The 26727-nt window shown below is 46.9% G+C and overlaps 2 protein-coding genes across 2 annotated transcripts; one reads left to right on the top strand and one right to left on the bottom strand.

The window, feature by feature from the left end:
- The first annotated feature begins 19911 nt into the window (after positions 1-19911).
- LOC125542758 (RAP domain-containing protein, chloroplastic-like) lies at positions 19912-23070 on the top strand. The gene is made up of 3 exons (XM_048705932.1): positions 19912-21763; positions 21905-21987; positions 22694-23070. The coding sequence occupies exons 1-3, from the start codon at positions 19990-19992 to the stop codon at positions 22763-22765; spliced, it is 1929 nt and encodes a 642-aa protein (XP_048561889.1). The 5' UTR covers positions 19912-19989; the 3' UTR covers positions 22766-23070.
- A 261-nt stretch (positions 23071-23331) lies between these two features.
- Positions 23332-25886, bottom strand: LOC125542759 (probable uridine nucleosidase 2). The gene is made up of 7 exons (XM_048705933.1): positions 25626-25886; positions 25375-25490; positions 25213-25272; positions 24773-25063; positions 24488-24584; positions 23914-24021; positions 23332-23783 (listed from the first exon to the last, which is right to left on the bottom strand). The coding sequence occupies exons 1-7, from the start codon at positions 25678-25680 to the stop codon at positions 23536-23538; spliced, it is 975 nt and encodes a 324-aa protein (XP_048561890.1). The 5' UTR covers positions 25681-25886; the 3' UTR covers positions 23332-23535.
- Positions 25887-26727: the final 841 nt, after the last annotated feature.

Below are 26727 nucleotides of genomic sequence, written 5' to 3'. Positions count from 1 at the left end.
TATATTCGAAATACATGCCTACATTACATTGACAAATTGGAGCTAGTTCTGTGTCACCCTATGTTATGACTGTTACATGATGAACCGCATCCGGCATAATTATCCATCATTGATCCGATGCCTACGAGCTTTCCATATACTGGTTTACGCTTATTTACTTTCCCGTTGCTATTGTTACAATCACTACAAAATACCAAAAATATTACTTTGCTTTTGTTACCGTTACCATCACTATCATATTACTTTGCTACTAAACATGTTGCTGCAGATACTAAGTTTCCAGGTGTGGTTGAATTGACAACTCAGTTGCTAATACTTGAGAATATTCTTTGGCTCCCCTTGTGTCGAATCAATAAATTTGGGTTGAATACTCTACCCTCGAAAGTTGTTGCGATCCCCTATACTTGTGGGTTATCAGCTACCTCAAAGCCCGGCCCTTGTGGGCCAAGGCTGAGAATGACCTGCTTGATAAAGGGGTCAAACCAGACACATTGAACTGGCCAGACCGTTGCCGGACTTGGTTCTTCGGGGTTGGCGGAACCTTGGACCCTGTATCAGGGAAGTGTCGTTGGACGAACGAGCAACTGCGAATACCCATCACGAAGCTTCGGCAGTATATCGATGCAGCGCAGCAAGGGACGTTCGTTCCAGACAGAGAGAACGACGAGCTCACAATGGCCCTTGGGAATCCTGACCACCCTGGACGAACACGAGGCACGCCAGGCTCCGTTCCATGGAAGGTTGGGTTTCTGGACGCATACGGTTACAAATGCCAGGAGAGGAGGAAGAAAGTGGAGCAGACCCAAATGCAGGCGCTGCACGCATGGGAACAAGCGATAGAGGAACGAGAAGCAGATCGCAGCAAGCGACCTACCGAAGCTTCCCCCGAAGCTACCCTGCCATCTCAGCGGAGAAGCAGCGTGACTTCCACTGAGCTGCTTCAGCTGGAGCCTGTCTTCACGACTCCTGCTAGCTACCCTGTGGACTTAATCACGGAGTCTCAATATTGCTACCTTATGATGCAATGGATGAAATTGAAAGTCAAGGCGGCTTTTGGCTCTGTTGCACCTCCTGAACTTGGCGCAACTTTTCACTGCCGGCCGATTCCAGAAGGATATGCTAGGGTGATGGTGGATGAAATAACTAACGGATTTGTGGACCTCGAGCTTGACCACCCTACGGGTGAAGGGGAGACTCGGCTGGGCTCTTCTCCGAAGACTCCATGCCTATGGAGGAAGGAACTCATCAACCTTCCGAACTGGACGGTGATGGGTTGATAAGATTTATCATGTAATCGAGTTAGTTTTATTAGGGTTTGATCCCTAGTATCCACTATGTTCTGAGATTGATGTTGCTATGACTTTGCTATGCTTAATGCTTGTCACTAGGGCCCGAGTGCCATGATTTCAGATGTGAACCTATTATGTTTTCATCAATATATGAGAGTTCTTGATCCTATCTTGCAAGTCTATAGTCACCTATTATGTGTTATGACCCGTTAACCCCGAAGTGACAATAATCAGGATACTTACCGGTGATGACCGTAGTTTGAGGAGCTCATGTATTCACTATGTGTTAAACCTTTGGTCCGGTACTCTATTAAAAGGAGGCCTTAATATACCTTAGTTTCCAATAGGACCCCGCTGCCACGGGAGGGTAGGACAAAAGATGTCATGCAAGTTCTTTTCCATAAGCACGTATGACTATATTCGGAATACATGCCTACATTACGTTGATGAACTGGAGCTAGTTCTGTGTCACCCCAGGTGATGACCGTTACATGATCGATCGCATCCGGCATAATTCTCCATCACTGATCCAATGCGTACGAGCTTTTCCTGTATTGTTCTTCGCTTATTTACTTTTCCGTTGCTACTGTTACAATTACTACAAAACTCAAAAATGTTACTTTTGCTACCGTTACCTTTTGCCACTGTTACCACTAGTATCATATTACTTTGCTACTAAATATCTTGCTGCAGATATTAAGTTTCCAGGTGTGGTTGAACTGACAACTCAGCTGCTAATACTTGAGAATATTCTTTGGCTCCCCTTGTGTCGAATCAATAAATTTGGGTTGAATACTCTACCCTCGAAAATTGTTGCGATCCCCTATACTTGTGGGTTATCATTTGTCGAGATCCGATGAATTGTGGGTTTATGATCAAGATTATCTATGAAGAATATTTGAATCTTCTCTGAATTCTTTTATGTATGGTTGGTTATCTCTGCAAGTCTCTTCGAATTATCAGTTTGGTTTAGCCAAGCTACTAGATTGATCTTTCTTGCAATGGGAGAAGTGCTTAGCTTTGGGTTCAATCTTGTGGTGCTCGATCCCAGTGACAGAAAGGGAAACGGCACGTATTGTATTGTTGTCATCGAGGATAAAAATATGGGGTTTATATCATATTTCATGAGTTTATCCCTCTACATCATGTCATCTTGCTTAAAGCGTTACTCTGTTCTTATGAACTTAATACTCTAGATGCATGCTGGATAGCGGTCGATGTGTGGAGTAATAGTAGTAGATGCAGGCAGGAGTCGGTCTACTTGTCACGGACGTGATGCCTATATACATGATCATACCTAGATATTCTCATAACTATGCTCAATTCTATCAATTGCTCGACAGTAATGTGTTCACCCACCGTAATATTTATGCTATCTTGAGAGAATCCGCTAGTGAAACCTATGGCCCCCAGGTCTATTTTCCATCATACAAGTTTCCAATCTATTTTATTTTTCATCTTTACTTTCAATCTATATCATAAAAATACCAAAAATATTTATCTTATTATTATTATCTCTATCAGTTCTCACTCTTGCAAGTGGCCGTGAAGGGATTGACAACCCCTTTATCGCGTTGGTTGCAAGGTTCTTATTTGTTTGTATAGGTATGGCGTGACTCGCACGTGGTCTCCTACTGGATTGATACCTTGGTTCTCAAAAACTGAGGGAAATACTTATGCTGCTTTGTTGCGTCACCCTTTCCTCTTCAAAGGAAAACCAACGCATGCTCAAGAGGTAGCAATGGCCATGTCCTGAAATGACATGGTTTGACGCATCTCAGATCGTGGATTTGAAACATCTCTTTTCACATAACCAAGGCGCCTCTGATCACCTCCATGAGAATCTCCAAAGATACCCATGCAATCTGAGGTTAACAAGTTGTGTTCATGCAAAGTCATTACAGTTGGTGGTCTTCTCATGGAATCTTTCGGTGAGACTGGTAAAACCTAACTTTATCTTCCTGCTGCACCAGAGGATGGTTATGCTCTTCTGTAAAACATGTGACGGTCCATCGGTTCTCTCGTAGCCCTACAATCATGTGGGCCTTGCAATCGTGACATTGCAACCAGTTATTTTTTCACGTGTCACTCATGTTCATCAAAAGTCCAGGGCATATGCTAGCATTGCTTGACTCTGTTGCAATACTATCTGTAGTGCTATCAACTCCACTCTGGTCACCATCCTTTCGTGCATCAACACATGTGAAAGTCCTACTAATTAACTTTATGGGTCCTCTTGCTTGGCTATTTTTCGAAGCAGATGTTCTGATTCCAAACCCGTGGCTGAAAGCATATTTGCTATAAAAATTTCTTGCATCGTCAACTGCATCAAAGGTCATGCTCACATATGGAACAATCGGCTACGATGATATTGCATCATCATCAGCATCATCCTTATCCTGTTGCGCATCAGCAACACTAATCATCCCTTCCATATTGACTCCATTTCTAGTAGAAATCTGCGCCGTGATGTAGCTCTCATCATCCTCAACTGCATCATCGGTAGCCTAAATTTTGTTTCATTGTTGCAAAAAAAGTATCAGGTCATCAGCAAAGAAGTTAGAATGTAAAACTAGTGTTTCTAGTAGATAATATTATATAACTTTAGTTTAATTTATTATTCCACACCTGCTACTAATATATAATGCTTCTACAACTACTACTACAATCATCGCCTCATGATATTAATATAAACGCTTCCACACACTTGCTACTACAATGATCACAGTGCTAAAAGTAAAGATGATCATATTTCGGTCATGTTCCTTTCCTAGAAGATGCAACACATTTTTGTTCAACTTTTCTAGTGAAGAAACTTGTCCCGACATGATCAAATGTGATTAACATGCAACACAGTTAACACACATACAACATACCACAGAGTCAATGCTTTATATTTTCCCCACACATACAACATAACCAACATGCACTTTTTTGGGGACTTTTTCCTGATTTTTTGTTGCAATTCTTAAACTGATTTTTTAAAGGAACATTTCATATGTGGTTTCAGTTAACAGAGGGACAATGAACAGAGGAGAATGGTGATGTAGTGCTACAATTCGTACTGCATATCTGAGGAGACAGTGAATAGAGGGACAAAAATCCAGGCACATGGCACACTCAATTGATGCATGCTTGTAGGAAGCTAGGGTTTGTTTGCAAATTACCCAAGCATGCGAGGGGCTAGCCCGGGAGCCATTAGCAGAGAAGACAGGAGGATTGCGGAGCTCCGTTGTAGCTCCAGACCGCAGATTCCGCTAGTCGGCAAGTATCGGGGCCGATTTTGCCTGCCTGTTGCTGGATGGAGCACCAGAGCTTCCATCCATGGCAGCCGACAACATAGAGTGCACTATATGGTAACTTGCCATGCCGCGGGGGGGGGGGGGGGGGGGGGGGGGGGTGTTGACTGTTGCAATCGACGACGGAGTTGCATCACACAGCGGCGATTGTTGACAAGGTGGATGCGAAGGCAGTGCCGCTGGGGATCTCGCCATCGCCCTAGTTCGGGTGGGTGCAGAGGAGGTGGGGATTTTGCTTCCACCTCTCACGATTGCAACAACACATGGGTTTGCAACGCCGTACGGTTTTTCTCCGAACACGTGTCGACAATCCAACGGTCGCGCGTAATTTCCAGTCAATGGCTGTCACGACGTAAATTAGCATCCGGATGACGCCTAGCAGACGCCATATTGTACATGGTCAGTCTAGGATGAAAGTCTATTTATCAACTTGGTTAATATGGTTGCAATCAATCTAGCGGGTGCTTCTTTCACTTCAATATTTATCATTGATATTGGCAGTTCTCTAGTACTCCATTTGTATTACTTTTATCTATTTATCCACCATGTTAATTTGAGTACTTGTATTGTTTTTGCTTCTGACTTTATTCCTATGCTGCATGCTGCAGACGACAACGCCTCAAACTGGACGTTTCTATCATTTGATAAACGTTCTGGAACCTTTGACTAATACTTTTTGCTAGATCTTAGGTTTCATCACCCATATACCGTCACATACTATAACAAGGCTATTGTTTATATTGTCATCAAGCATGTCTGATCGTCTGAAAGTTAAGCTTTTCTGACCTTGCACTTGCACGCAACTGCTATCATTAATGCTTAGAAGGGGCGAGTGATTGCCCTGTTTGTTTTGCTCAAATGAAAAGAAAATTGTTTTGTTACTTCAAACTTGTTTGAGTGGTAAATTATTTTCTAAGTTCTTAAGCATAAATTTATTTATTTGCACATGTTGCAATGCACGGGCCTTTTTGCTATATAGTATATAAAAGGTAATAGAAAAGAGGGACCGAGATGGGTGGTCCATGATACGTGGTAAACATAGGGGGCAAAAAAAAAATTTAGGGGGCAATGGATGCTCATACTGAATCGTCCAACCGATTCAAATTGTTTCCTACCAAAATTCAGTATGCATGTATTGCGGGTGTTCATTGTACAACAGATATAGATAAAGCGTGTATTGTTCGTCTTATGTGATTTTCACAAGTGCTAATATTATTTAAGATATTACTACGGCTTTGCTTCTGCTTGACTAATGTAGTGTTCCTATATATCGCCTAAATATAAATATAGGATGAACTATCTCCAGTTGGTAGTAGCATTCACGGTCTATGGGTATGGTGAACAACCATCATCACCATCACACATCAATAGTATGAGATGCTCTCCTCCGTCAACCATGGCGCCATCTCAAGGAACTGTTCCTTGTCGTAGTTATCAGATATCTCCACAAAACGGAGTCTTGGCGTGGACAAGCTCATGTGGAACCTTTCATCGGGTGCGTTGGGGTCTTGAAAGATGTCGGTGTGGCAGTCGTTGATGGCGAGGCGCTCCAGCGAGGGCGACACCAGCGCGTCCCCGTGGAGGCTGCAGAGCACGAGATCCAGCCGCAGCAGCGCCGGGCAGCAGGAGAAGTCCAGCTGGCCGCCTCTGAGGCAAACGGCGTCGAGGTGAATCGTCGTCAGATGCGGTGAAGCGAAAGGGAGGGCGCGCCGGGGCTTCCACCGGGTCTCACCGAAGCAGGCCCTGAGCGAGCGGGCGCGGCCCGCCCGCAGGGCATGCCTGACCCAGTCGTCGACCTGGGCATTGACCTCGCGACGGTGGCGGTAGTCGTCGAAGTTGCAGTCGCAGTCAAGCAGCTTGCAGTAAGAGCAGGCGAGGCGCACCTCGACGTCGGCGTCGATCTCCAACGAGTGCAGCGGCGGCGCGGAGCCGAGGTTGCGTTCGAAGATGAGGTTGTTGACGAAGAGGAGGAACTTGGCGCCCTCGCCGCGGACGCGGATGGCGGGGACGGATTTCCAGAGGTGGCTCCAGCGGCGGGCGAGGCAGCACGTCTGCACGGCCTCGCGCGAGGGCAGGAAGGAGAGCACGTGGCAGAGGACCTCGTCCGGCAGTGGGCCGAACATGTCGACAGGGCAGCTCATCTTTGCAGATCGGTGCGGCGGCTGCAGACGGCGATGCCGGAGAAGGAGGTCGATTGAAAGGAGCCCCATGTACGTCCTTATATATCTGGAACCTGATACTACTATTATTTAGGGAAACCCCAGCTCGTAATAATAATTAATAATATATAAGAAACAAAGCATCTACGTCCTACAATTTTGGGATCTGTTACCCCTCCCAAAAAAACTGGGATCTGTTTCCTTAATATTTGGATGTTCTTCATTATCAAAATTGAGCAGGTGCATAATTTGCTTCCATGATAACGTTATGATTTCTTCTGTGGTGCACCGATCCGTCATCAGTTTCCTTAAAATCCCGTATTTTTGTTTCCTAAAACCTGATTGTTTCCATGGGCGCTGCTCCCACCCCCCCCCGAGCACCAGCAAGCCGCGTGAGCCCCGTCTCCGTCGCTAATCTGCACGCCGCCTCCGTCGCCTGCTCAGACCAGCCCGTGTACAGCCCCTCCCCACATCGTCGTCGTCCACAGCCACGAGCTCCGTCGGCGCCCAGGGTAGGATCCTGGCGACCTCCACTTCCTAGAGCTCCCCCGGCTCATCTACTCACTGACGTGAGGGGCTGCACCGGCTGCCTCCTCCGTCCTGTCATGTGAAGGTAGTGGTGACCAAGTCACCTCCTCTCCTATCTTTTCTTTGCTTGGGATCTCATTTTGCATGCGGTGTGTGCTTGCCGAGTCGTTGTATGCAAATTTTACCATCAAATTTGAGCCACGCGTATTGCATCTTTAGTTATGTCCACGATTCCTCACCTCAGGACCGTATTCAATTTGGTGGTGACTGTTTCTGAATTTTTATGTGTAATTTCCTTTGCAGGTTTACTACTGTCCGTTTTCTGCTCTTTCAGATCCAGCCAAGCTTTTCGATCATCTCTGTTGGAATTTCAGTACACCTCATGGTTTCCAGACTGTCAAGTGTGCCCGCTGCAGTCAGGTTGGCTTTATGTCAGATCATTCTTCTTTATCTAATAGTTTGATAACAGCTTATTTCCTTTTCTACTTGCCATCGGGCTCTTTAACTTCAGAATTATTTTGGCAATTTCCTCAATAAGGCCTTGTTCGGTTCCTTCAGATTTGAAGGGGTTTGAAGGGGATTGAGAGGGATTAAATCCCCCACAAGTCAAAATCCACCTCAATCCCCTCCAATCCTCTCCAATCCCTTTGTGGGAGGGATTAACCGAACAAGCCCTAAGTGTGTTCCGACTGACATTGATCTTCGGTCCTTCAACAATCTACTATTGGTTTAGAGTATTGTAAAAAATTATGCATTATTTGAGAAGTTAAGTGTTACCGTATAATTGTTGTCGAATTTTTACATGAATCTGACTCAAGAAACAGCTAGAATTATTGTTTACATGAATTTGACTCAAGAAAAAAAATACAACTGCATAACTGAATATAAGTACAAATTTTCTGGAACACAGGTCCAGCGTGAATCTCTTTGGGTCATGTTTACTTTATGGAAGAGCTTTTTTTAGGTAGAGAGGAGCAGTATAAGCCTCGTCTAACCGTTGACTCTCCCTCACTGATTCCTTCCTTCCCGTGCATTACCAAAAGGTCTATCACGAGAAGGAAGAGGACGAACGACCCCCACGACAACAATCGGCATTCTTCTTCTCTCATATGGTGGAGTCCCGACAGACTTAAAGTCAACCCGAGATGTCGTTTAAATGTCTTTCTAGAAAATCCGGGCCACTAGATATTTCATATATATTCTAGCACAAGTTATGCTAAAATTCACGGAAAAATCGGGAATGAAATTTGCTAAAAAAGGACATATCGAGCGCCTGAAATTTGCCGGAGCGGAAATTAATCAACACACCGGCAAAACATAGGCCACTCGGATTTTCCCTGCGATACAAAGATGTCCCTTGTCTCATATATCCGAATCAACTATCATAAGCATTCGCACATGAGCATAAACTGGTGCTCATTGCATCTCAATGGTTCAATATTGACAAAAACATTTCAATATATCTTATAACCCGAACATTTCATTTGGTTAAGAAGCATAACTAAATACCCTAATTCTACTCTATTCAACACCGAGAAGTAGAGAAGGAGGAGGTGGACTTTTAGCTCACCGCCTCGGGTGTAGAGGAAGTAGCTAAAGGTAGCTCGGATGACGATCACTCCAAAGAGACACGACTCTACAAAGCCTGCATATTGAAAAAAAAATGCAAAAAAATTCTATACCTATTAACTAGTTTTCTATCCTATTCAAAATACTTTTTTATATTCAAAAAACCTATTCACCAGTTTTCTATTACTAAAACTTTTTTATATTACTAAAATTACAAACTATTTCTAAAACATCCTAGTTCTAGCCCTAACATTTACTAAAAATACCTTAGTGAAACCCTATGTCTAAAACATCCTAGTTCTAGCCCTAACATTTACTAAAAATACCTTAGTGAAACTAGTTCAATTAATAAACCTAACATAAGTAAATTAAGCACTTACTAGTAAGCATGCACGTGCAACGCATGTCTAAATCAAAAGCAACCTATAAAATTCATGTGGGTATTATTCTTAATTCATATTGAAACTAATTAACTTCCATGTTACGGAAGCTCTTCTAGGTGAAATGAAGCTTACTGTATACTATTCTCTTCATTTAAAAATATAAGATGTTTGTATATTTCAATATAGACTATACAAACTAAAATGAGTGAACAAACACAATAAAACGTGTCTATATACATTCAATCCGTACTTAGAATATCTTGTATTTGTGAATGGAGGGAGTGCTAAGCGTGTACGTATGTTGTCTTGATCAACGCATTCTGAATTCATATTCCAAAAATTTGGTGAGGGGTGGCGGTGGGGGTAGAATATATGTAGTGTCTGATGATCCCCATGTCTCATGAGGTTTAATACAAACCCTATGACTTATCTATTGATGATGTCATGTAAAGTGCTAGTAGACAAGGAAATCCCAAACCAAGAAATCATAGTCAGATAGTAAAGTATGCAACATATCTAATTTCTTGTGTGAACTTGAAAGGACATATAATAGGTATAGTCATTGTCCAAGTGAACATGATAGAGATGCAAACTTTGATTAAAGATACTAAAAGAGGTGCATATAATTTGTTCTCTCCTGGGTTCAGCCTACATGTTATCTTCATAAGTTGAATTGCTGGACTCGAATACAAAGGGAGTCGGTGAGATAGAAGAGTTCGCCAGTGGTCAAGACCATTTTGCCCCCATCCTGAGTTTCTCGCATCACCTGTAGTGCGACATTTGTGACCAAAAATGAAGGGAATTTAACATTTCTATATGACATACATGGTATTCAAAATTAGTTATGTGAAGATTAAACACAAATTAAACTTGTCATATCAACATCTCAACTGTAGAGGACTGATGATGGGCATATCTTTCCCCAATTGACAGGTTTGAATTGTTGTCAGTGATAGGACCAAATGCACGGGCAAATTCATGTAAAAATGTAAGTAAAATGAGAGAAAAACAGACTCACCTGATTGAGCAACACGCGACCAAGAATACAATTGCAAACGTGGTGCCGGGACCGTGGGGGCAAGAGTACGTTACTCTATTCAGTATGAAAATACATTAGACATGCATACAATAAACAAGGCTCTGTCATAGTTCTTCACAAGTACATATTGCATACATAAGTTGAAGGGGTTTCTTAAAGAAAAGCAGCATGCTGTACTTTGTCACTCCTGAGTGGCAAGCACGTTGTTGAAGTAGGATAATCACAATCAGCATCCTTGAACGAGCTATCACTGGCTTCAAGTACAACTTGTACAAAGTTTGTTAATTTGTCTAGCTTTTTGCCTGAATCATGGGTGCTCTCAATACACGCACCTCTGAAAAATAGAGAGCACCCATATAAGCTTAAATTGCTTGGCTGTGGTAGGATATTAAAAAACAGACTTGCTCCTTGTTGTTATAGAAATGCATGGCATGAGCTGCAGTTATTTTATATCTTCTATTTTGGATTGCCGGGGTTCATGTTCCCCTCCAACCTGCATTAGCAGAATATGTAGGCCTTATCGGTATAGTGGACAACTCTAGAGCTAATGGAAGTGCATAACCTCCATACATCTGCATCAGGCTTGCTTACCAACTACTCGGTAGAAGTTGAAACCGAGCTCAACATAATGAAAAAGAAGTTCAGGAAATACACCGTGCCCTTGTTGACAGTATGCAAGAATCATACCTGAACACTACATGCAGACATGTAGACCACAAAACAGCTAGGCATTCATATTGTATAGATTTCTAAGTCTTAGGATGTGGTAAAATTATAGGTAAGCAGGTTAGCCCTGTCATTTGGATCAAGATGGTTGTTATACATCTCTCACCTCCACCTCAGTCCATCAGTTATAAGCAAATCATGCAAGGCTTTATTTATAAGCAAGGCACATACCTGCTTCACACCAGCATGTCAACTGCTCATGTACATGCTAAAAATGAGCTCATAAGCTTTAATGCCATTGCACCTACTGAAGAGGCTAGGCTGTACTATCCCCGCAAACACCAGTACTGGGCATCAGGCAGCCGAATAGAACATGCATATAATTAATTTTCCTGCATGTAAAAAGCAAAAATCAGCCTAGGCAGCATGGTGCCAGTATTGGTAGGGCGTCAGAATCATGCCTGAAGGATAGCCACATAGTGGAGGGCAGTAGCGTCGGCTGAGGGGTGTGGCGAATACGTCCGTGGGGCAGCAGCCGAGCGTCAAAGCCACGGATGGCTATGGCGACCTACGCTCCAGGAGTGGCCAGCAAGTAACACAGGTGGGTTACACATCCGCCTAGCCGTCGACTCTATCTTTCTCACCATCCCCTGCGAGTAACAGCAAGAGGCGGCGGCCTTGACAGGGACCTTCTTGTTTACTGGCTGCAGGGCTGCCCGCGCTGCTGGAGGAACAGCTACGCCGTTCTGAAAACCACCAGAGCAATTTAGAATCCATCATCAAGAAATTGCTTTAGAAGGCATGCAAGAAGAAACGGGATGGTATCTGTGCCTTGGATGGATCGGTCTAGGCCTTCTTCAAGAGTTGAGCACCAAACCTCTTGATGATTGGACGATTGATCCCTGTCGGTAGCTGGATCTTGTTGTTGGAGCAAACAAGACGGGATCCAGTTCAACACGAAGAATGGACAAAGAGGGGAAGAAAGTAAAACATGATGGGCCTTCGATCCTTGTGTTGATTTTCTTACCTGTCGAAGACCTGGGCGTGGACGACGCTGCCAATTTCCCCGAGGCCCGAGCACGTGCATGTTTCCTCCTGCACCGGGGCGGCCGACGTCGGTGGCGATGGCCTTGAGCTTCCCTGCGGGTAGTGCGACACCTGAACATCACCAAGAGAAACATGAGTAAAGATCAAGGAGTTGCTTGTTTGACGGACGAATCCGGCAAGAAACTCGCTCTCATCAGTCTGCCCTGGTTGGATACGTAGATAAAATCCGATCTTGGTAAATTATTAGAGTCGTATGAACAACAGACTGAGAGAGAAACCCAATGGCGCAGGCGTGACCAAACCGAGAGCCACTACAGAGGTGTTCTTGACGCGGCACGGTGGGAAAGATAGAGTCGACAGCTCGCCAGATGTGTAACCCACTTGTGTTGGCCGCCGGCTGTGGAGCGGCCATTGGTGCTTGTTGTTTCGGCTCCTGAACGGAACATGGCGGAGCGACGGCCTCCAATTCCTCTGATCTAGGCGGCATCGTGTGGGCGTGGGGAGCGAGAGGAGTGGAGGAGGTTGGTGATGACTCCGTGCGGCGGGCGTGCATGCCTCCTATTTGATTGGAAGAGATTTTTGGTAGGGGAGGAATTAACAGATGGAATAGCGTGATTAGTGGGAAACGGCATGTGGAATATTCCTATGCGGGTGGAGTACGGTCAGTCATTCTAAATTGCTAACTACACACATGACTCGGGATTAAGTTAATCATAACCATTAGATTTTATTCAGTGGGTTTAATCTAGCGGTGCTAATCAACCTAGGTACAATTGTTGTGTGGCGTTAAGAAAGAAATTGTTTGATTGTTTAATAGTAGTATAGACTAAATTCCATTGTATTGAAAAACAGTAAAAAAAACTATGTGAAACTAGTTCTTTTAATAAACCTAACATAAGTAAATGAAGCACTTACTAAATTCTATTGTATTGAAAAAACAGTAAAAAAACTACATTATCATTGAGGAGAGATGGAGGGAGGCAGGAGGGAGGAAGGGGTGGGAGGAGGGAGGAGGAGGAGGGACGAGAGAGGAGGAGGGGTGGGAGGCCGAGGGAGGAGGGGGTGGGAGGAGGGAGGGGGGGGGGGGGGGGGGGGGGGGGGGGGGGGGGGGGGGGAGGGCAGTGGGAGGAGGAGGAGGGCGGAGGGCGCGACTGGAGGAGAAGGGAGGAGGGCACGGCAGGAGGAGGGAGGAGGGCAATGGGAGGAGGAGGAGGAGGGGCGCCGCATACCGAGGAAGGAGGAGCGAGGACGGCTGCGGCAATGTGGCGGCGGGGGAGGGCCGAACATCGGCGGCGGTGGAACGGTGAGGGGAGAGTGGGAGCGGAGAGTGAGGGGCGGCCAGTGGAGAGGATGGGATGGGTTTAGCAGTAGCGCGTGCTAGGCGAAAGCGCTACTACTAAACTACCTAGCAGCAGCACGTTTGATGGAAACGCGCTACTACTACACTTTGCCTGGTGGCAACGGTGTGGCAATATTAGTAGTAGCAAAAAAGACATAAGCTGAACAAATTCAGAACGAACAGAGCAAAGCAGAGGGCGCTCGCTCAAGAACCAAGACGATCAAGTCGCGCACGAGTAACAACACACTTGGATCACTAGTTGTATACACTAGTGGCTGAAGGGTTTATCCTGGGACCCGTCTGTAAGTATGTGAGAGTTTGGTTTCAATAGCTAGCTTGGAGAGGGAACTGAGCATCAGATTAGGAACAGAACCTGGAGCACCCTGGTAAGTAAGGGCAAACTATTCATCCTCTGTGCCCTTGTCCCTCCTTTGATTTTTTATCCAAATCCAGCATGCTGAAGAAATTGGAAGCCAGTGTTTCCCTGTACTTGCTGCTTGCTAATTTTAGTTTGTAGTTTTTTTTCTAATTCTTGCAGTTTGTACTTGTTGCTTGTAGTTTCCCTGTTCTTGGGAAAGCATGGCATCGACATTGATTTTTGGCGTACGTCATATATTGAAAAGATCATGCACGTAGTGCAGTGCCTTGATATGGCCGGTCCACGCATGGAAACAATCCATGTTTCCTTACGTACACAAATTGATTGTATTATTTCTTTCTGGGTGATTGATTGTATTTTTTTTATTTCATTTGCCTCCTTTAGTTTCTTTTTTGACGGAACCTCGTCAGAGAGCGGAGAGCTCCCGCATTGCATTAAGACGAAGAGAATTGGTTCAGTTAATAGGGGAAACCGGACCCAAAAATCATACATGGCACGGTTACATAAGGGAAACCGGCGAAGACCACAAAGACCGGGCTAGCACTCAAGGGACGTCGTCCGAGTCAGATACAAGGGTGCCTAAGCCCAAGACCACCGACAACACAACATACCCAACCAAGTCAACCTCTGCAACCTCAAGAACACGCCTGCAACTAGCTGTGTACTTGGGCCTAACCTTCTGAAAAATGAGATCAAACATTGACTTCCACCAAGGCACGGATTGCCTGGACCGCCGTTGGCGTAAGCGGTTTCTTATACATCCGTAGATAAGGCTTCATCTTCTCTTGCACCTCCTCCTCGGTGGCTTTCTTAGACGTCATTCCCTTCGGTAGTTCCCAATAAGCCTCCGCCAATCTATATTCAGCGCGTTTGGCAGTAGGAATGTTGCAGTTTTTGTTCTTTTTATCCAAACGGTCACTACGCCTTCCGGAACAAGTAGATGCCCCTTCAATCTGCAAATGAATCGGTTCTACGAGTAAGGACCGTGGCACTGTGCAACTGAAACTGCTTAGGAGTTCATCCAATAAGGTGGTTGAAGGCACTCCAATGTCATCGAGTAGCTCCTCGGACCCGGAAGACATCATATAGGTATTGCCCTCTGAGGCGGTCATCCCTGGAGAGGAGACCAAGGGCGGCACCTCTCCAACCAAGCCAACAGGTAAGGACACCTCAGTCCGCTCCATATCATCGGTCCCTCTGACTTTCTCAGCAACCTTCGCTTGCGCCTCCTCACCTTGAGTCACCATCCTGTGCAGAGCTAGATCCAAAGGAGGAGGAACATCTACAGGTAGAGCCACAGCAGCCAGTACCTCGGATGAGCAACCAGCCACACCCGCATCACTGATATCCTTACTGCAAGCAACAACAGGAGGCAGCGATTCCTCATGGTCACACCAGGGAGGAGGTGGACCCATCGGCGCCAAGGAAGAGATGATGGTCGGCGAAGCAACAACTCTGTCACTAATAACCTCCAGCCGCTCCAAGAGGCCTGAGTCCTGGGCCGCCCATCCCTGCAAAGCGACCGCCATGTCGCGGAGAGGTTGAACGACCTCCTCCACACGGGCGGTAACCAGGGCCTGCAGTTCGGCGTGCAGCGTCTCGGTCTGTGCTGCAAAAAGGGGTTGCAGCAGCCCCAGATCAGCAGCAAAGGTAGTCTTGCCGGGATCGGACAGACTTGACCAAGAGACACCGGAGTTGCTACAAAGGGCCTCCTGAACGAGCCCCGTCGGAGAAGCAACCACGGCGGCCCACGAGCGCTGCTGCAACTGTTGTGAAGAAGCTGGTGGCTCGTGGTTGGGGAGGCCAGGAGCAGATGGCGGCAACATGGAGCGGCGGAGGCGACCTTGACTGGCAGGAAGGCGGCCCGGACAGTCACGCTTGCGATGGCCAGAGTGGCCGCAAGCCAGGCAGGTGACAGGGCCTCGGCAATCGGCGACAAAGTGGTCCTCCGCCAAGCAACGGAAGCAGAGTCCGTAAGCTCTCCGCTTGAATGCGAGGGAGCGGTCGTCCTTCTTCTTGCGGGGCAGGGCAGATGGCTTCTCCAGCCTCGGGCGATGCCGGCCCCCGACCTCCACCCACCCCTTCTCCACCGAAGCCTGCGATGCATCAGACACGATTTGTGGCCTGAAGTTCGGGGGGAGTCGATCTGGAGGGGGCGGCAACTTGAGTGGAGGGAGGAGCCCAGGGCATTCTCCATTAGTTTCTACAAGGGGAGAGAACAACAAATTGTAAAAAATTGGCGCCATGATAGTTTTCTCATTCCGGCAATCCTCCATTGCCTTCCAGCCTCATTATAGTGAACATATATGAGCGTTCGAGATAGTACAGTCAACACTACTAGCAATCCATGGCGCTCACTCTTCGTCTCCTCTCCCAATACAATTTTACTCACTGATGATGAGGACGTTAAGGACGTGATTGACATCAGAATCTGATGGCGCTGTCAGGCCGTCCCATTTCATCCAACGAGGAGGACGATGGTCACACCAAGGGCGCCGTGCGGCCACATCTTTTGTGGATGCTAGCTCCAGCTACGGCTACTCTCACAATGACACCACACCAACTCGGCGGAGTCGGCCGGCCAAATACAGCTAATGGCATAGCGACAACAATCTTTGGCTTGTGGAAATCGATGGGAGGCTCTGCAAGGATTACGATGGCGCACGTGTACCTTTAACAACGCTCGTGGAGGAGTTTCTGAATTGTGGGTCATTGTTCTGCCGTGGCAACATGAACTCATGCATCATCACGCAGAAGATGAGATATTTGTCGAACAAGTCGTTGGATATGTTCAAGAACAAGTACAAGCGCAATTATCACAAATCGCGCGCACAGCAGAAAAAATAACTCTTCAAACACTGCAAAACGCATGACAACACATTGTGGAACAAGACATATTAGCTTGTTGGACGATGTGTTGCCATGCCTTTATGTAGTATTTGAAGAGTTTTTTTTTCCACCGTGCGCGCGGTTTGTGATAGTCGCGTTTGCACATGGTCTTGCACATATCCAAGAACTTATTCTGCAAATGTCTTCCCTTCTAGGTGATGATCCGTGAGTTCAGGTTGCCACGACGGGTCGACGACCCACCATTCAGAAACTCCTCTAGGAGTGTCGATGAAGCATGTGTTGTAGTAGTCGACGACCCACCATTCAGAAACCCACGACGGGTCGAGAACATGTGTGCCATGGTAATCCTTGCGGAGCATCTCATCGGTTTCCACAAGGACTGTCGTCGCTATGCCAGTAGTTGTATTTGGTCGGCCGACCCCACCAACTTGGTGTGGTGTTGTTGGAGTCATCATCGCTGTCTTAGTTGTAGCGATCAGCCACAAAAGACTTGGCCGCGGGGTGGCCTTGGTGCTGAAATCGTTGTTCACGTAGTAGACACCGATATCACCATCATCGGATGAAATGAGGATGACCGTGTCACAGCCATATGAGTGCATGATATCAACCACGTCCTCATCGTCAGAGAGGAAAACTATATCGCGAGAGTAGACAAAGAAAGGAAGAGTGGGCGCCATGAATTGTTAGGACCGCTGATTGTGTTGTCTTTAATGCTAACACACACACACGCACGCACGCACGCGCGCGCGCACACACACACACAAAGGGAATGAAGGATTCGCTTGGATTTTTTTACAATTTTGTTGTCGCCCCTTGTAGAAACTAAAGAAATGAAGGAGGCAAATGAAATTAAAAAATAACAATCAATCACCCCACAAAGAAATAATACAATCAATCGGTGTATATAAGGAAAACATGGATCATATTCATGCATGGACCAGCCATATCAAGTCACCACACTACGTGCATAATCTCTTTCCATGTATCACGTACGCCAACAATCAGTGTCAGTAATCATCAGTCAATGCTTTTCAAATACAGGGAAACTACAAGCAATAAGAAGCAATTAAGGGGAAACACTGGCTTGTTCCACTACTACTGCTCGGACAATATTGCAAACCTCATTAAATAGGATCTCATGGCCATCATCAGCAGGTTCTCGGACCTACATGTGGAGCATTTCGAATGGCTGAACTCAGCCAATATTGTGCTCCTCCCTAAGAAAGACGGTGCCGACGAGATCATCGACTATTGCCCAATTAGCCTTACACATGCCATTGCAAAGATTGTGGCGAAACTGTTGGTCATGTAACTTGCCCCTCACATGGACACCCTCATTCCCAACACCCAAAGCATCTTCACTACGACTCGAAGCAACCATGATAACTTCATGTTTGTCCGCATTTACGTGTGTTGGTTGCACCGACGAAAAAAGGCTTCAATCTTTCTCAAGTTTGACATAAGAAAGACCTTCGAGTCTGTGCACTGGGAGTATATCTTTGACCTCCTCCAACGGCGAGGCTCACCCCTCACTTTCACAACTAAATTGCCACCTTCTCTCCATGTCTTCCTCAAGGGTGCTTCTCAACGGTGTACCCGGCACTCCCATTCGCCATGGTCGCGGCCTCAGACGGGGAGATCCCCTGTCGTTGTCATTCTTCGCCATCACAATTGACCCTTTGTAACCTCTTATAGTTGTCCACCGAGCTTGGTCTTTTGCATCCTTTCAGAGACCGTGGGAAGATGCTTTGCCCCTTTCTGTACGCCAATGATGTGACCATATTTGTGGCCCTGATTAAGGAGGATATGCATGCCCTCTCCTCCACCGTTAATGACTTTGGGGAGGTCACAGGGTTGATAACAAACTTCCACAAGTCGCGCTTTGCCCCTATCTGTTGCGACGACATAGACCTTGGCGACATGATGCAAAGCCTCCCTATGATGTGGTCGGCCTTCCCCATGTGTTGTTTTCAGTTGCCTTTGTTGATCAAGCGCCTCAAGCACATTCACTTTCAACACTTGGAAGATAAGGTGGCGGCCAAGCTTCCCCCTTATCAAGGCTGTTTTTTCACTACCATCAAACATGTGGCCTTGGTCATGGTGGTTCTCACGGTCGTCACTGTCTACCATATCACCCCCTGCCCTAGCATCCCTTTGGAGGTTTTGCAATTCATTGACAGGTTGTGGAAGGCCTTTCTTTGGGTGGGATCTGACAAGGTCTCGGCTGGGAAATCCAAAATTAAATGGGGGATGGTGTGCCGGCCTACCGTCTTTGGTGGCCTTGGGATCCTGCACTTGGGCAATTTCTCTCAGGCCCTACGCCTCGGTTGGCCTTGGTTCGAGTGGCCCGCGCTGGAGAGAACATGGGTGGGCACTGGCAACCCTTGTGATAGCTCGGATATGGTTCTCTTCCATGCTCTCACCATTTGCGATGATCGATGATGGCGCTAAGGCGAGCTTCTAGAACTCGCCATGGGTCAACGGAATGCAACCTAAAGACATTGCTCCTTCCATTTTTTGACATCTCCACAAAGAAGAACGACCGAGTCAAGGATGCCCTTGTGGGTGATCTTGGGTGAATATCGATGAACTTCCAACAGCCTATTTATGCCACATATCCAGGAGTTCTTCAACCTTTGGTCCTTTACGTCTCAGACACAGCTTGTTGACGGCCGCCTGAACTTAATTGTGTGGAAGCTCGGGATGCTACTTCGCGGCTTTAGCATGGTGTGGAAGATTTGGGCTCCTCCCAACTGCAAATTCTTTGTGGCTAATCATACAAAATGGATTTGGATGGCAGGCAGATTGGCTAAGTGCGGGTGACCAAAATGTGGTACCGTTGAGTTGGTTGCTCATATGAGATTCCAATGCCGTTTCTCCCTCTAGATTTGGAACTTGGCCCGTGATTGGCTTGGCCACCATTGCTTTCATTCTACCTCCTGGAGGAGCATCGACAACGTTAAGGCTTGATGGGAACACTTCTTGCTTCAAAATCATGCTAACCGCAAGGGTATGGCGACGCTCGCAATGCTCATCGCATGCGAGATTTGGAACGAGTGCAACACAAGTGTGTTCAACCACCAATCCATAACACCACTAATCATCTTTGGTGGGATTCGTGCGGCGGCTTATACTTGGTTCAGGCGGCTTATAAGTACTCCCGTTTTACAGATGAATACTTTGTGTTCCGCATATTAACCGCTTGATTACCACAGACCTGAATTATGAAACTACATTGTGCACATTCAGACTAGCAGACACAGGCTTATTTTTTTGTTACAATTTCTCTGAACTTTCTGAAGCAAAGTCTGTACACATTCAGAGTTTCAGACTAACACAAGAAAACCAAGCAGCCTTCCCAGGCGAGGCCAGGCGCTGAAATTCCTTCTTATCCATCCAGAGACTCGAGCCGCGCTACCCCGATTGAGCCGAGCAACCAACAATGGAAACCGCTGCCGCGCTCCTCGCCCCTCTCCCCCGAAGCACCGCCGGCGGCGGCAGCACCTTCCCCGTGCTCTCCTCCAGCAACCCGTACCACCATTATCCCCAGCCCCACCACCCCATTTTCTCCGGCCTCCCCAGCCTCAGTCTCAGGGGATGCGCCTCTCGCCTCCCGCCCTGCCGCGCCGCCGTGAAGGAGGACGACGCCACGCCGCAGTGGCAGCTCGACTTCCTCGGGCCCGACCCTCAGCCGCGGTCCGGGAACGACGACGGCGACGACGACCCGCTCCCCGCCGCCAGCACCGACTGGTGCGTCCGCGCGCGCCGCTCCGCGCTGCGCTCCATCGAGGCCAGGGGCCTCACACCGGCGCTCCAGCGCATGGTCACCCCGCCCAAGAAGAAGAAGAAGAAGAAGCAGAAGAAGAGGGTCCTCGGCAGGAAGCCCCGCAAGCACGACGCCGACGAGGATGAGCCGCCGCTGGATGGGGACGAGTTCGACAGCGACGAGGAGGCGACCCTGGACGACCTCGACCTCCGGGTGGCGCAGCTCGGGGACGGGCTGTTCGACGAAAAGCGGCAGAGGAACAGGGAGCGCTTCATCCAGACGCTCTCCAGCTTCGCCGCCGCGCCGTCCAACCGGACCAGGGAGGTGGCCCTCAACAGGGACATCGTGCAGGCGCAGACCGCCGAGGAGGTGCTGGCGCTCACCGCCGACGTCGTCGCGGCCGTCGCCAAGGGCCTCAGCCCCTCGCCGCTCACCGCGCTGAACATCGCCACCGCGCTCCACCGCATCGCCAGGAGGATGGAGGCCGTGTCCATGGTGCAGATGCACCGGCTGGCCTTCGCACGGCACAGGGACATGTCCATGCTCGTGGGGCTGGCCATGATGTCCCTCCCGGAGTGCTCGCCGCAGGGCGTGTCCAACATCTGCTGGGCCTTGTCCAAGATCGGGGGTGACCTGCTCTACTTGCCGGAGATGGATAGGATTGCCGGCGTGGCCATCTCCAAGGCTGATGATTTCAACGCGCAGAATGTCGCCAATGTCGCCGGAGCGTTCGCCACCATGCGCCAGTCAGCACCAGGCCTTTTCTCGGCGTTGGCACAGAGAGCAGCAACACTGGTGCACACCTTCAAGGAGCAAGAGCTTGCTCAGTTCCTCTGGGGATGTGCTTCTCTTAATGAATGCCCCGGTCCTTTGCTCGACGCACTTGATGCTGCTTTCCAGGATGCTGCCATCTTCAAATGTAATGTCTATGATCCATCGTCGTCAGACATGCAGCAGAACGCTGCCAAAGAAGCTTCGAGCGAAGAATATGGTAACAATTCTCATGCGCTAAACTTTAGTCGAGATCAGCTTGGCAATATTGCTTGGTCCTATGCTGTTCTTGGGCAACTGGACCGACAATTCTTCTCACATATCTGGAACACTCTGAGCCAACACGAAGAGCAGAGAGTCTCTGATCAGTACAGGGAAGACATAATGTTCGCATCACAGGTATATCTTGCAAATCAGTCTTTGAAGCTTGAATATGCACATCTCAATATGGGCTTAAGAGATGATCTGGAAGAGAAAATAACAAAAGCGGTGAAGAGCAAACGGTTCAATCAGAAGACGACCTCCTTGTTTCAGAAGGATGTCGGACGTCTTTTATATAGTACCGGGCATGAATGGGTTAGAGAATATACAGTGGATGGTTACACCGTCGATGCGGTGTTAGTTGATGAGAAGCTTGCATTTGAGATAGACGGGACGACGCACTTCTCAAGGAATTTAGGTATCCTCTACTATTGATGTCTGTTGCTTTCTGTGCTTTACTTACCATTTCTGATAAAAGGCTGTCCATTTTCTTCTTGTTTCCCTACTTGATTCTGCATCTCAAAGCAGAAACTAATGCAGATGTGTACCTGTTTTTCAGGCACACCATTAGGCCACACGGCATTTAAAAGGCGTTACATAACCGCTGCTGGATGGAAATTAGTTTCCTTGTCTCACCAAGAGGTTAGTCACACCTTGAAGATGCTAACCGTTAGTAAATTTTACAGATTTATTGTTTAATCTGTCGTCGATTAACAAAGAAAATTCACAGCTACTCTATATTGTGTCATATCTTCCAGAACTTCATATGCCACCGTCTCAAATCACTGTTCTGTTTTGTTTTCCAAAAGAAATGGCTTCACTCTATTATTCATGTTTATCTGTAAACTCACATTAACTTGTTGGACAGAAAAAAAGAAGTTCTTGTTCTGCATTTTGTGCTCTCATATTAACTTTAGGGACATTTTAGTAGCTTGACTTGGATTTCAGCATTAGTTTTCTGAGTTCTCTGAATAAGTGAGAATATCTATTTTAAGACTTACTGTGATAATATATTAAGAGTTTCTTTTCCCTGACACTCATTAGTGTGTCATATTAATTAATCTATTGTCAATTCGCAAAGGAAACTCTTAACTCCTCCACAGCGTGACATATTTTCCAGGATTTCATATGCCACCATCTGAAATCAATGTCTTGTTCTGTTTTTTCTATAAGAAAAGGCTTCTCCCTATTACTCATGTTTATCTGTAATGGAGCTCACACGAACTTGTACCGGCATTTTGTGCACTCATATGAACCTTGACTTGGATTTCAGCATTAGTTTTCTTAGTTACCTGAATAGGTGAAAATATTTAGCATATTAAGAGTTTGTTTTCCCTGACAAACACAGTGGGAGGAGCTTCAAGGTGAGACTGAGCAAATGGAGTATCTGAGGAGAATTTTAGGCATTGATGCAGAATAAGTGTAGCCGTTGGACATTTGACATCATGAGCTCTGCCAACATGAAGAATACCCCTGGAATTGCATTTTCAAGCAATTTGTGGTGGATCCAACTTTGGGCTTTGCAGGGCGCGGTGTTTATTGGGCGCAGCGTGTAGCTTCAAGGCCTAGCGTGTCAGAAGCCGTTGGTGATGAGATATAGTTATGTTTTTGTTTTGTTTGAGAGGCACGTGAGATATTTGTATACACTGAACTATTCTGTATCACATGATAATTTTTGGGGAACTGTTTGGTGCTGAAACACATAAGCTAGATCAGGTTGCCATATGTTGCACTGCGTGAGAACTCTTGATGATGGCATGACATTGGAATGGTTTGATGCCAAAAATTGACATGCCAACATTTGGCAAATGCCAAAAATGGTTGGTTAGCATGTTTACTTGCCAACCTCACAAGAAGTTGCCCATTTTTGGCAATTTTTTATATTGTCAGTTGTTGGCTTGCCAAGTATTGGCAATGCCAAATGTTGGCATCAAACCAATTATCCTCTTACACACCAAACAATTGATTCAGATGTGCATTGAGAACTGAAAAGTGAAAATGGACTATAATCTGGTCCTTATGTCCGAAGTGTAAAAGGCTCAAGTGTTGAACTACAAGTGTAAATGTCAAGTGTTGGACTACAAGTGTTGAACTACAAAGAAAAAGGCACATGGTAAGGTAGCCAGTACATAATGCAACATTGACAAATATGTTCTTGAATCTTGACTGCAGCATTGCAAACATGATGTTTTAATCGTCCATGAGAAGCCTCTGCATAATTAGCTCCACGACAGCGGGGGCATCGACCGTGACAGCAACCTTCACGGTCGGCTTACCACACCACGCTGTTATCTCCCCATACGTTTTCTTGGTATTGTCGAAAACGGTGAGACCCTTTGTGATTCCATCCGTCTGAACCCTCACCACTCCTTCCGTGTAAGTCATCAGCGACGGATCTACGGCGGCAAGAAGAGTTGTGGGATCATGAAGATATACTCCTGCAACCATTTCATCATACTAACAAAATCAGCCATTCAAGTCTCTTTAATTGTTTAGCTTCTCATCATCAAGTGTTATACTGCTGATCCATCCAAGTTAAGTGTACAGACTGACTGCTTTCATACTGACCTGTTATGGAGTAGGCGTCCATGTGATAATCATAATAATAACCCAGTATATTGCTCAAGTAGCGAGCATATTTGCTATCGGACTGTTCAAGCTTCTTCCGGTCAACATCTGCAGACATGTCAAAATGTTATGTTTTCTAATACATGGCAACTGTCAATATCAAACATAGATTCATCCAACAAGAGGTGGTACATCTATGCAACCTAACTATCTGTAGTTATCCATGAAGACCAAGTGACAACTAAAATTAAATCATTCCAAGCGAACAAAGCACTCGGTGTCAAAATGGGTGCCTTCATTCTTCGAAAAGATATCTTCTAAGCTAGTATAGTTGGTTAAACAACTAGAACCGAACTCATGCCTTATGTTATTAACCAAAGGTTCACACTGTTGCTGTTAACCCCTGTATGATTAACTCAAGCAAAACATATGATATAATCACGAGGAAAGAAGAATATATCCCACTATATATGAAACCACAATTAGTATCATGTTGCTATTTTCAGCTCTGCTATATAACAAGGTCTCAAAAGTAACAAGATACAGAAACAACTCCGGACAGCAAGAGAATTACCAGAAAGGAGTACTTGGTGCGTAATGTTAATTCCGATGGCCAAAATATCCGCACCGCAGGTAAAAACTATATCAGCCGCATCAGGATCGCCAAATATCTGTTTAATCGAGATAACCAATTAACCAGTGAAGGCAAGATGATGAATTGTTGGAATTGCAGCTTGCAATTTGTAAATCAATGCTCTGAAAGAAGAAGCTGGTGACATAAAGTGTGTTGTTCTCTGAATTTGAAGGGAAGCGTGACAGGACAACATCATCTAACAAGAATCTGATAGGACTAACTCACATTTGCCTCAGCTGCAGGGTTGACATTTCCATTAACTGAATATGCGCCACCCAGGATAATAATCTGCCCAATCTTCTTTGGGAAAGAGGGGTCAAGCTCGACAGCCAGCGCAAGGTTGGTGAGGGGTCCGAGGGCGATGACGGTGACCTGTCCGGGGTAGAGATTCGCCTGCTCGACAAGGAAGGCGGCGGCGGACTGGTCCAGCGCCTTGCCGGCCGGCGGAGGGAAGTTCTGGTTGCCGAGGCCATCGGAACCGTGGACGAAGCTAGCAATTCGTAGCTTGGTGGCTTTCTGAATTTTATTCACGGTGGACCACACAGACATTCAGTTTCAGTTAGCAAACACTTGATCGATCGAGATGTCAGACATTTAACTGAATGAGATGGTAAACAAAGATACATATATACATAAATACAGAATGTACTGAAGTAAGATGATACCTTGATTGTTACATGGGACCCCTCCGCGACGGGGATGTCGGTCCTCCCAGCGGTCTCCAGCTGAAATCAAGCTAGAGATGGACTCGATTAGCATCAGAAAGATCCACTCATGAAAACCGAAAGTCAAAATGCGAGCGAGGGAGTGGGGTGGGGTGGACCGACGAGGTGCAGCGCGTTGCGGGTGGCGAGGGCGGTGTAGACGTTGCCGAAGATGGTGGTGAGGCCCACCACCTCCAGCTCCGGCGACCTCAGCGCCACGAAGATGGCCATGGCGTCATCTGCGGTTCGTCCATCCCCGGCGAATTCGCAATGCAAGATTCATAAGGAGGGGGATATGATGATAATAAATCGAGAAAAACAAGAGGAGGGATCGACAAAACAAGATTCGTAAGAACGGATGGGTGGATGCGGACCGATCCCTGGGTCGGTGTCGATGATGACCTTCTTCTTCTTGGTCACGGCGGCCATGGACCTGGATCCCTGGATCGGATTCTTGGGGATCGGGGCAGCGCCGGTTGTGCAGGCGGATCGAGCGAGGTGGAGACGGAGATGGAGATGTGTACACGTCTCGCTCACAGGCAGTGATGCGGCTGGCTCAACTTGAGAGAGGGAAAGCGGCGCTGCCGACCTCTCCGGGCAGTAGTATATCCCAAAAGGAAAGGCTGTTGGAGATCCACGGGGCCCCAGCCCAGATCCCACCCATGACCCATGGTTCCGATGGGCAGCCTTGTCACGATCATTTCCCTGTTTTTAGAGCACCATACACCTTCTTTTAGAATAGGGGTACACATCGGACATGCACAATCTAAGTATTTTTTTTTCAAATGCTAACAGTCTTTTTTATTAACATCAGTACAGACACAGTCACCCATATATACGTGCATACACTCATCCCTATGAACGCATACACGCACACCCTATCCCTATGAGCACCTCCGAGAGATTGGGCCAGCATATCATCTTAAGATTTTACGAAGTCACCGTAAGCGCCTCGCAGTCGACGTGAGCGTCTCCTCCCACTGAACGCGTATTACCGGAAATCCTAAAATAAATTCAGGATTTGAATCCTGGTGGGCTAAGATACTACTGTTCTCCTAACCATCTAGGTTGGTTCTCCAAATGCTAACGGTCTGACATCGGATTGTTAGCACTTGGGATCAAACGTGTCGCAGGCCGCTGGATTGGATGCGCAAATCTTGATGCATGGGCTCCTGCCACGTCACTTTTTCAATTAATTCGCTCAGGGATTGTCACGGCACGAACAAGCCTTATCCTCGGCAGCTTCGTTTCTATTTAACGAAAATCTCACCCGCTCCCCATTCTCCCCACCACCAGCGCGCCATCCAAGGAACTCACCGCGCCATTCCTCCACCTCCTCTCAACTCCGATAGGTGGATCTCGCCATGCCTTTTCCCCCCACCTCCTCCCGACTGCATCACACCTCCGTTGCCTGAAACCCGCCGCCTCGATCAACCATCAGCATATCATAGGAGACTCATGGCCGCTAGCCACCAT

Source organism: Triticum urartu, chromosome 3, assembly GCF_003073215.2.
Source record: "Triticum urartu cultivar G1812 chromosome 3, Tu2.1, whole genome shotgun sequence".
Taxonomy (NCBI): domain Eukaryota; kingdom Viridiplantae; phylum Streptophyta; class Magnoliopsida; order Poales; family Poaceae; genus Triticum; species Triticum urartu.
This window is presented reverse-complemented; position numbering and strand designations above follow the sequence as displayed.